General features: G+C 32.1%; 1 protein-coding gene across 13 annotated transcripts in view; it reads left to right on the top strand.

The window, feature by feature from the left end:
• tacc (transforming acidic coiled-coil protein) overlaps nucleotides 1-12,222 on the top strand; it is a 126,258-nt gene extending 114,036 nt beyond the window's left edge. For all 13 annotated transcript variants that reach the window (XM_085956900.1, XM_085956899.1, XM_085956903.1 and 10 more), the window contains 4 exons: nucleotides 4,428-4,621; nucleotides 4,939-5,100; nucleotides 9,386-9,535; nucleotides 10,457-12,222. In XM_085956900.1, coding sequence (XP_085813026.1) covers nucleotides 4,428-4,621; nucleotides 4,939-5,100; nucleotides 9,386-9,535; nucleotides 10,457-10,637 — 687 coding nt within the window. In that variant the 3' untranslated portion in view covers nucleotides 10,638-12,222. The remainder of the gene's footprint in view (nucleotides 1-4,427; nucleotides 4,622-4,938; nucleotides 5,101-9,385; nucleotides 9,536-10,456) is intronic.
• The last annotated feature ends 267 nt before the right edge of the window (nucleotides 12,223-12,489 follow it).

Here is a 12,489-nt window from a genome sequence, read left to right on the forward strand (position 1 = left end):
TAAATGAGCATGTCACATTACACAAAAAGCCGAAAATAAAAAATTTGGAAACCATCGTAAAAATCCCCGAAACGAGCATGGCATTCATAAACTACAAAAGAAGTTGTTTATTGTAATTAACGCTGGTAGGTACCTACGGACTTCACAAACCTTGGATTTTTCAACCATATGCGTGGATACTTTTTTATTATTGTCGGTGAAACACCAATAAGGTAGGTACTTAGACACTTTACTAGTGTCATAAACGTAATCCGACCCCGGCGGCATCCTGTCCAATCGGATTTTATTGCTTAGGGTCGAAATGTTTTAAAACGGTCGACACATTAACAGTATTTTAGCTCGGTATATCCGATAAGTTGCTCGTTATAACAGTGAAAGAATTAAATGTATGGCGAAAATCATAAACCAATTGTCAACAAATGTTTCGTTATTACATCCGAGATCTCGCTATGTCAGAGATCGTAATAACCGAGTTTGACTATAATTATTTTCGTAAAAGTTATATACTCCGTGCCGCGCTAGGAACTCGCGTCTGAATCCCTTGCTGATTTTTTTTTTCATATATTGTTAATTTGCTTAAAAATATTTTTTATCTGAGTTACAAATAATATAAATGCCAAATAAAGTTATGGTAATGTATAGTGTGTCAAAATTATTACCTACCTTATTTTACAAGTATTGTGAAATTTATTATAAAATATGTCTATTTTAGTGATTAAGTTTGATTTGTTTTGTTATTTTGACGCACGTTGAATATTTATCTGTCTATCAAAAAATTCAAATAAATTTCATAAAACAAAAATTTGTTTTTATGGTAACATGTAACTTAAGCTTTACAAATTACACTCCGTTACCATTTCGTTCCATTCCGAAAATGTCCCCAAAAAAGTTGAACGTTAACTATTTTTCATTTGATTATTAAATAACGAAACTTATTTATTTTTCCAATAAAATTTAGTAAAAGTGATTATTGTCTTTAAAAAAATAGCAGAACGAACATTGATTGGTTTTTTCAAATACTAAAGGAAAAATGCTCTGCCATTATAGACATAGGGTAACGGAGGGGAACGAAATGTGCCCAAGAATTAAAATTCAATAATATTTTTTGACTATTTGTAGTTTTATTTTGAAGTGTATGGTTTTTTTAATCTAATAGAGCTCTTTTAAGTGATAAAAAGTGTTTCATTCATGTTTTAAAAGCTAAGTTTCGTAGTCACGGAACGGAAACTTATTATGCCCAATTTCATAATAAAAATGATATAAATATTGTATTAATCAATATTTTGCTGAAAAATTGCTATCACCAATTCAGCAATAGAACAAGGAATCTGCTAGCTATATAAAAATGGTTAATTTGAGTGAAAAAATAATATTACCCAAATTTCAAACATGTACAAACTTTGGCGAAAATGCCCATATACTTAAATGTACAAGAATTTTACATAATTTACTTGTATCAGAAACTTGCATGCAATTTATTGCGGCTCACCAACTAATTATAAAATGTTTTTCTTAGTGTCTTAACGATTAGCTAGATTAGGTTTTCAGTGAAACATGATAAAATATTTTATTTCGTCAATTGTTTATTGTGCTGCAACTTGCAGATATCATTCATATGAGGCATAGATATTTTCAAAATCTGATAAGTCACATGTGGTCAAAATGTCAAAAAAAATACTTACGTAATATTCTATAATATGTATTTTCTTTTATTATTTAATGATCAACTTTTGAAACTCACCAAAGTCATACAAAAAATGTTTAAGACCTACGAAACCTGAATATTTAAAATTATACAAAGGATGTCAATTTTTATTTTGCTTGTATTTATTGCAAAAAATGATCAGTTTATTAAAAAATAGTAGTAAAAAGAATAGTATTAAAATCAATCAGTTGTGCTTTCCACACAAAACTGTCATTTATCACAAATATTAACTGTTGACTATCGATTTTTGAAAATAAACTAAATAAATTTTGTAATGTATGGTGTAGTTACATTGCATTTTCTGAGTGCATCACTGATTTAAATTAATAAACACCAGTTCAATCTCCAACTTCTTTAATGTTGGGAACATTGAAGAAGTAGACGGTTTTATTGTTATTTTGTGAAATCCAGATAATCGAGATTCTACTATATTGAAGGTAAGTGGAAGTTAGGTGTATATTTTATGTATATGACAATTTGTATATTTTGTATCATAATGGTGGAAGTTTCTACATAATAACAGAGACTCGTTAAAATTAATTCTTAATGCTTCTGTCCATGTAATTGCTTCTTTTTAATAATCCATTGTAAATAATAAGTATAAATCTATGAAACATCTTATTCGTGTTTGATTTGTATCAAAGTACATGCTTTATTGTTTGAACTGTCAATAAATATGATAATAGGTATATAAATAATGTTTGGTTCATTCTGCTATCAGTCAATACTCCCCATATTTGTATTTATAAAATTTATTATATAGTACTGTGTTAGATTGCATGTGGTAGATATTTTAAATTTAATTTGTGTTCACGTAGATTGTCATAATATTGTGTTCACATTGTGCCTGCAACTAAATATCTATTCTGTGTGTCACTTGTTCAATGTTTGTGATTAATAATCTTTAGGACTGTGCAAGAAAAGCAATTCAATCTAATATCATTTTATGTATCTACAGATGACACATAATAATAGTGTAGCCTGTAGACCAGTGGTTCTTAACCTTGTTGGAGGTACTGACCCCACAAGTTTCATATGCGCATTCACCGAACCCTTCTTAATTGGAAAAATAAAATATGATTTTTTCAAATTCAAAACATAGGTATATATTTTACTGGTGCACAAAATGAACCGTGCATCAACATCACTGTGTTCAAAGAACAAAACCATTAAAACATGATTTTCACACAAAAACAAAAACATAATAATGAATATTTACTGCAAATCAGTGTGACTTCTGCTGTTGCCTTTCAGAGACCAGTTCAGAAATGCGCGGCGTCACCATGGCAAGAGCCACTCTCATGTCATTTTGGCAACAAAGTCTGTTCCTTTTCTTCGTTTTTATGTCCAGCATCCTCGAAAAGGATTCCTCGCAAAGAAATGTTGTAACAAACGGTATGAAAATCTCCAGAGCTTTCTTAGCAATAACAGGGTACATTACCATTTGTTGACACCAAAACGTTGAGAGCGTTGTTGTTCTGAAGGGTTGCATTTGAACCTGGCTCTGCTGATTTTCAATGATTTCATCGAGGTATTCATCGTTGACATCTGTTGTCTCAACACTAAACGTGAACGGCTGTCTCACCCATGCTGGATATGAATCTCTTGTAGGGAAGTATCTGTCGAGAGACTTTGCAAGCTCATCTAAGTGCGTGGCAATTGTCTTGACCTCTGCCGAACCCCTGAGACTGACTCACCGAACCCCTGGGGTTCGATCGAACCCAGGTTAAGAACCACTGCTGTAGACTGTAGACCATTATGCATTTTATAGATTCAATTTTGTAAAGTGAGGTACCTACCGCTTCAAATTCATATTTCATCCACACTTAGAGAGTTGCTTTTAACATATACTGGTTTTAATTAGTTTATTTTTGTGATCATACACATAATCACTGTGTTAAAAAAATATTCTTATTTTTTTGCTTAAGGAGTACTCGACTCAGTCGTCTTGTGTCTTTTGCGCACTACCGTACAGTGAAATTTCTATTAGCAAAAGGAAAACAAAACAACAAACCGTGGGATTTATTTATTCGTCTAAGAAAGGACTTGAAATTGAGGCATCTATTTCCAAAAACATTTGCCTACTGTTACTAACTGTTTGGTCTACATAATGTGGTCAAAATTTTACAGAAATTCTGTACATGCATAATATCTTATGTGTAATTTCACATAATATATAATTATCTGTAACTTACAAAAACCTACCAAAAGCATACAAAATAATGTTTTACAAATGAATGAAAATGATTCAATCAAATCCTAATTTGTCCAATTTCATTTTGTGTTGATAGACTAATGGGCATATTTTTTAAATTTGAAAACACAATACGATAGAAAATAGAAACTAACATTAAAACCAATCATCACACTTGGAACACGAAAACATTCTTTCCCCAAAATATTGAATGGCAATCATATTGGTATTTGGAAATAGAATTGTCTCAATAATTGTGTTTTTGAAAATATTATTAAAAGATATATAATAAATAAATATAACCAGAAATATAAAAACATATTACATATGAGGCTCCACACTATGGAAAATATATAGACTGAAAATTTATAGATGCTCAATATTGCGGTATGTATGTGGGAAGGCATGGACAAATGCAATCTTATTATAAAATTATAAACGCATTGGTAAAAATAGCTATCCATTTTTTTGGGGAAATATTGAAAGTGTGACGATATCAAATGCTAATGAATATGTTTGAATTTGTAGGAGGCAGAAATGGATCCCCGCCTCCTGAATGAGTTGCAATCCGTACGAGAAATGCTAGGAAGGCAAGAGGAGGAGCTGCGGCAAGCCCACGAGGCGGCAGCCGCTTTGCAGAAACAGCTTTCAGAGAGCGCCACCAGAGAACAGACCCTTATCGATAGAGTCAATGAAAAGAATAGGGATCATAGAAAAATGGAGTATGTCTATATTAAATATCATATTTAAGCGACAATAAATAATATGAATTAAATCAGTAAGACTTTTGAGATAAACAGAAATATTTCATTTCAGATTAATTAGCTATCTCATATTAATATGTAAACAAAACTTTGTCAATGGCATTGATGTATGGATAATTGAAGGTTGGAATTTTAGTACTATTTTCCATCAACGTCATTAGTTTCAAATACATTGTTTACCTTCTTGTCGCTTTGTTATAAATTATCTTCTAGGTAAGATTAGTAAACATTTAACTGTATGACAATTTTAAATGAATACCTTCCTTAATTTTCAGTACGGTGATGGAAGAGTATGAGAGAACTATCTCTCAATTCTTTGGAGAAAGAGAACAAGAAAAGAGACAGTGGGCGGAAGAAAAATCCTCACTTGTCAGAGAGAGAGACGAAGCAAACTCTCATTTGGGAAATATGGAACACTCGTTTAATGATATTCATGCGTGAGTATATATTTTGATAAAAAGTTACGCACCAGGTTATCGAGCCACACATGACATGTCTTATTAGCAGGTTTTGGATTTTTTTTTTAAAAATGAATAATAGGTACCTAAAATATGTAGATATAATTGGAAAATATGTTATTAAAATTTCATAAATGTGTGCTAAAAAACAAAAATAGGTGGTAAAAATTTAAGTAAGTATCTATTACAATAAATCATATAATATATTTCAATAGTTTAATTTATTATTTATTCACAAACAGAAAACGCTTTATTACAATAAATAATAAAATAATGCTTCAAATTTTCGAAAGTGAATCTTTGACGATTTGATCTTAGCAAATTTTTATAAATGGAAAAACTTCTTTCCACTTCTACAGATGTTATTATTGCATTATAAGTAGAAAAAATTCAAACATCTGAGGCATCTGATGGATTTTCCAAAAGAGCTTAAATATTCTGCAGCTTTGAAGTCCAGTATTTTTATTTAAAACACTATTTAATTTTGTACTTATTTTTATTCTAATTGGTCCAGCGCATCTATTCTATACACAAGACTGCTTTCGGCCGCTACAACAGCTAGGTAACAGTAGGAAAGTATCAAAGTATTAGCATTTATTGTAACAACTACAATAAGTTAGTTGTAATTGTTACAATAAGTGCTATGTTTTAACAGCACCTCTCTTAGCTATGCTAAATTTCAGAGCGAAATAGTCAGTTCTGACTGTTTAGACGGCTAATAACTGCTAATACTTTCCTACCCTAGATAGCTGACGTAGCGGGCCGACAGCAGTCTTTGTATAGAATAGATGCCTAGGAACGTTTCTTATTTTAGGAACAGTAACAGTATTGTTTAAAATATTAATTTGCTCCACTAGTGACTTTGTAGATGATTCTAACATTTCAATTGTGTTTACCAGATGATCATAATTTGAAGTGATGAATACCAATTCATTTTTTATGGAACATTTTCCCATTATTTTTGTGTTTATGTGAAAATATGTGCTTAACCCGGCCGGCGCCGATGTCACACACCTTGTACAAATCGGCCAAATTCGCAATGCGCATGTGTATAAATCGATGCCACCGCGTCCATATTTATCATACGGGACTGATTTTTTCACGTAAATTTGGCCTGATTTGTCCTTCTCCTGCCACCTATGACATATTTTAAAAGCATTGGTTCTAAATATAAAATAATCACCAAAGTTTCGAACCAATTCGTACGGCCAAGTTTTGCCGGTCGACAGAAATCAGTTTGAACTGCGCGCCGCGACTGCGCAGTATACGACAGACTTTCAACCGAGCGGGCCATTGCGCGGGATTGTATTTATCGCATACAAGTAGAATATTTACCGCAATCGTTGATAAATACTTTTTTTGCTGTCTGGTGTACTTATCACATTAAAACTGGCATGATTAACTATTGAACGTATGATTTTATTTTACCGCGATTTTTAAAATACTTTTTGTACTGTCTACCGTGTCCCATTTTAGTGAATGTGAAAATTAATACTGATATCAATAACTATTGTGTGTGAGTTTAATGGTTTCTGTGATTTGGCGTTCCCTAATACTGTAGTTAAACATTTTAAAAACATTTCATAGTTTTATAGTGCGTAAATATGGAGGAAGAAAATGTGCGTACTAATGAGGAATTGGACTCAGATTATGATATGTCGGAAGAGGAATTGGAACAGCATGAGACTGATCATGACGTCGACGATACGGACTCTGACGAGCCAATTGAATTTTTGCGGTCGTGGAGAACTGGCCCGTATATTCCAATAGTTCACGAATTCAATGATTGTCGATCTGGCGTGACATCGAACGACTTGAACGAATCCTCTCCCGAATGTCTTTTCTTTGAACATTTTTTGAATAAAAATATAATGTCGGAAATAGTGAACCAAACGAATACATTTTTTAACCATTCGTACAGTGCGGGAGACCTTGGACCGAAATCGCGATCACACAATTGGACAGACACGTCAGTGCCGGAGTTGTATACATTTTTTGCCGTATCAATGCTGATGACTCAAAATAAGCACACGTCGATAGAGGAACATTGGAGTACCGATCCTTACCTGCATGCAGACATTTTTGGGAAAATAATGGCTAGAAATCGATACCAACTTATTTTACAAATGCTTCATTTTTCTGATCCTAGTGTGACCGCCTCAAATGATAGACTAGCTAAAATTAGATTACTGTTAGAACACACAAGAACAATTTTTAGGGAAACGATGATACCGTATCAGAATCTTTGCATAGATGAGAGCATAATCGTGTTTAAGGGTAGATTAATTTTTAAACAATTCATTCCTTCCAAAAGACATCGATTTGGAATAAAAATGTTTGTGATGTGTGACGTAATGACAGGATATATTATTGACTTTATAATTTATTGTGGGGAAGGGACTGACATACAAGACAATGAAAATCTCGGTATTTCCGGTGCGGTAGTGACAACGCTAATGAAAGACTACATCGGGAAAGGTCACACCTTATGGTGTGATAACTGGTATTCGAGTCCGGCGCTTTTTAAATACCTTCACTCTCACAAAACGAATGCTTGCGGTACAGTGAGAAAAAATCGTAAAGATATGCCAGAGTTCAGCAAACTGAAAAAGGGAGATACCGAGTCTAAGTACAATAGTCCACTTTTGGCTCTGAAATGGCACGATAGGAGGGATGTTCACATGCTATCCACCCTCCACGATGCATCATTTGGACCAACGGGAAAAGTGAACTATAGAACTGGCGAAAACATCGAAAAACCAAAATGTGTTATAGATTATAACAAAAATATGGGTACGGTAGATAAGTCCGACATGATGCTTAGCAACTTGTCGTGTATGAGAAAGTCGATCAAGTGGTATAAAAAGGTCGCATTCCACATGATCGACTTATATTTATTAAATGCTTTTTATTTATATAAATTTATTAAATGTGACAAAAAAACATTGGGCGATTTTCAACTCTGTGTAATAAAACAATTAGTGAACAAATATTGTGTGAGAATTTCAAATGCACCCCTGCCCAAGCCGACAGCGTCAACTAGCGATAATCCCGTACGATTATTGCCCAAAAGTGCAACGGGACATTTGCCAGAATACATTTTACCGACACAAAATACCGATAAGCCTAGAAGGAGATGTTTCGTATGCGGGAATTCTAAAAAAAATCCGAAAAAAACAAAACTCTCTCGCTATATGTGCCCAACGTGTGATGTTGCGTTATGTCTGTCACCTTGCTTTAAAATATATCACATGTCAAAAGAATTTTAAAATAGGTTTATTATTGTATTTGTTTTTTTTTTAATATGTGAGTTCGTGTTAATTTATCAATAATATTCAATAAGTTAAGTGTTTGTGTAGTTTAAATATATTAAAAGGGTCCCCTTTATATTTGTTTACGACTCAACCCGAAGACATTAATATGTGATTTATCGATATGCACTTGAAAATTAGTAACACTTCAATTCGTGGGAACGTAATGCACAAGTGTCGAAATAGTACACACCGCGCAGAGCTCTAACTATTGGCTACAAAATGGCGTCTTACGGTGAGTTCTTTCAAATTTGGATAGCATTCGTTTGTTCGAGTGTTTCTGATATTATAACTGATTTATTACGGTTTTTTAGTGTGTCGAAATTATTTTAATGGTTTTGGGTTCTCGACTGGAGCTGTGACATATTTTTTATTGCTTTTTTTAGTATAGAACAAAGACGATAATGAAATTCATGCGTAGTTATGGTGCGTCATACGATTTTTGAGGCAGGTGCCGGGTTAAACCTAGAATATGTAAAAATATGTAATTATCCAAAAATATTTAAAAATAGGTGCTAACAAATAGGGGGGCTTAAATGTTTCAAAATTGTCTGAAACAGATAGATATTTTGTTGTGGGGCCTCTCAAAAAAAATATTTAAATATCTAAGAATCCTAAGTCTACTATTATTACTACAGAAAAATTACCATGACAAAATTTATCTAATAATCACGTATCGAAAATCAGCTTTTTTATTATACCCATTAGAGTTAAAAATAATAAAACTGCAGACTTCAAATGTTGATGATTTTTTCAAAGCAGGATTCCTAAAAGCACATGCCTCGACATCAAAAATTATCATCTTACCACAATGGGTGTGTCTGGACATATCATTCGAGATAACCTACTTTATTATATAACAGACTTTCGGCATTAAAGTTTACATTTATCCGTTATATTTAGGTTTTACTGTATTATGTTTAATCATGATTTCAATTGTTTTTGTTTTTTAGTAAATATGAACGTTGTAAAACGATGATACAAGGATACAAAACAAACGAAGAAATCCTGAAACAGACAGTTATCACAAATGAGGAAGCATCCAAAAAACAATTGGAAAGATATGAACAGCTACGTCAACATGCGATGACCCAATTAGAAATGTGTGTAATTATTATAATCATATTTTTACATTTCACCTTATTACAATTTTTTTTAATTGGCTCTACAATCCAGTATGGGTAATGGTTGCCTCACAAAGTAGTCTCTAGATGCGATATGGATCTTATTGGATGTATCGTTTTATGAAGTTTGGCTGTTCCCATTTGTTTATCTAAAGTCTAAACCAGCTTCTAATCAGTGGTGGTAGAGGTGTGATGAAAATGAGAATGATAAACAAGCTATTCCTACGATTCAGTACATATAATGAAAAAAAATCTTTCACCTACCTAACAGGATTTAAACCTGTAAATAGTATGTAGTAGGGTGGTAGTTGTATGTTCATGTACAAATAGTGTTTATAGTTGTGTTCTATAGCTTGTGATTTATCAATATTTTGATAATTCTCAAGAAATTTTCTTTAAAGGCACAAATGTACAACTTTTTCTTTAGACATAGATTTTCATCCAAACTTATATAGTGAAGGAACTTAATCCGAACTTCAGGATGGTGAAAAAAATATGCAACCATGTAATTGTTATATTCCAAATAAACATTCCTCGAATTCTCAACATTCTCAACATTCTGATGATTACTTGAAAAATGCGAATCTCGAAATTTCTGAAAAAAAACTCTTAAACTAATATTTGTTTCAACATTTGTTTTTTAATCATCATTTCAAGGGATACTACTCTCCAAAGTCTAAACAGTGAGCTAAATTCGTACAAATTACGGAAGTCAAATATGAAAACTTCTTTTACAAAACATGAATCTCTGGCTTAGTGTGTATTGTTATTTTTTTTTTTGTATTACAATTGTTTTCCTCCATTCCACATGTAGTCTTGTCTATTGATACTATGTATGTGTATTGGTGGAATGGTCAATATACTTTTCAATGTTTTGAAATATCATCTTTTGTTCTCCAGAGCTAACCAAGAGATAGACACTGTAAAGAGAGCTAGCCAATCAGAAATCCTGAAACTGCAAGCCATGTTGAAGAAATCTGAGATCCAAATGTCTTCATTGCAAGAGTCGTTGAATCAAAAAACGAAAGACGTGGAAGACTTGACGGCGATATGTGACGAGCTCATCAATAAAGTGGGTTAAGCTGTGTCAGTTCTGTGGGCCTGTTATTAGATAATAATATTTCGGCCATTGTGAAATTATAAAATCGTATTTGTGGAAAAAAGACTATTATATCAACAATACGTTTTAATTGATACTAAATTATAAGTATACCTACATATTATTATAAACAGGTCAGCTCCGGCGACCGGCTTTTATTATTAATTTATTTATTAGTTCTTTGTCAGCCGTTATTATTGTTTTGTGTCGTGATCATTGATTGCATTTTGGTTAATGAAGAAAAATGTTTCATAAAATACCGGTAAAACGCTTCTTTTTGGCAAATGTCAAAAATTATATTGACATTAAAATATTATATCGTTCGATGGTTACTGTTAAGTTATGTTTGGTGCTCAATGGAACATTTGATTTGTACAAAAATATATTTTTGTCATTGTTATTATCTAATAGCAAATGAATTAAGTACATATAAATCCGAGTCTTAAACCATATTGAAACATTAGTACTTACGACAATGTTCTTAATTTTTTTTTTCGGTTGGATACCACACAATACTAGTTTTATACACTTAAACCTTTTTATAAAAACTTTTTTATTCATTCGATTACTATAACTCTTATTTCAGTTGAATTACGTACTAACCTTTAGTGTTATATACATACATATCAGTATACCATTGATACTAAATTTTGCCATTACTTTAATTATGTTCTAAGCTAATCCAAATTGCTTTATTAATATGAGTTTTTTTATATATTTTGTTTTAAAGTTTACCGAAAGTTAAAACAGAGTGAATTGTGACATTGTTTTATGTAATGCTTTTTGTCACACAGCTTTTAGACTGATGTAATGTTTATAAACCGAGAAGAGCACGGTCTGTTTGATATTGTACCGATGGTAGATTGATATGAATGTAGATGTATTTAAAAAAATATTGTTTTGTCAGATCTCGCAAGTCCCAGCGGCTTCTAGGATGTAATAATATAACTTGTCCAATTCGTATGTTAGGGTATTTTTTTAGTTGGAGACGTGGAGAGATTTGTAAAAAGAAGCAATGCATGCATCAATAAATAATAACCTTTCATATAAGAAATTATATATAATATATATTTACGATGCGTATTGACTTATATTTTTTCATACCATATAACGTTTAATGTTTTGAATATTTTAAAAGTGTAAATTGCTTACTTAGTGCCTCTACATTCCACAGTGCTTTCCGAGTACAAAAATAGTGCAGAGATTAATGATTGTTTAATCTTGTTGCAACACCGACAAGCAATTTCAAATTAATCATTCGATATCCAAATTGAAAATCCGTTGGCCTATCTATCTATCCTATCTGTTTGTTTTTTGGCGTTATAGTAGGCACATACATAATACGGATTATTAATTCTAAAAAATGTGTTTTTTAAATAAACAATATTATTGCACAAACAGTGCAATACATCCTATCAATTTGATGCGTGCAAAGTTGTTTATTGATTAACACATTCTGTAAAATATAAATTGCCTAAAGTCTTATATTTTGTGTTGCCATATAATTGTGGTAAGGAAATTTTATGTAGCATAGCGCACATGTCAAACAATAAATGAAACATTTTATACAAATTGGTTTTATTTCCAAATAGTTTAACATGAACATACTTCATACTTGTGACCATCCATAAGTTTTCACATGTATATTATGTTGTCGAGAGTAGGGTAGGGAGTATATACCATGTGGGCCTGTTGGTCAATAAATAATATGATGAAATTAAAATATCTTGCTAGTTGAAATATTTTAAATGGTAATAATAATCCCCCGCCGTACATGGGTGTCAGGGTATCTACTTCTGAACCCCATTGGTCGCGGGGTTGAATCCCACGTCTG

Source organism: Rhyacophila brunnea, unplaced genomic scaffold (assembly GCF_057557595.1).
Source record: "Rhyacophila brunnea isolate RB1 unplaced genomic scaffold, BYU_Rbru_1.0 scaffold_6, whole genome shotgun sequence".
Taxonomy (NCBI): Eukaryota; Metazoa; Arthropoda; class Insecta; order Trichoptera; family Rhyacophilidae; genus Rhyacophila; species Rhyacophila brunnea.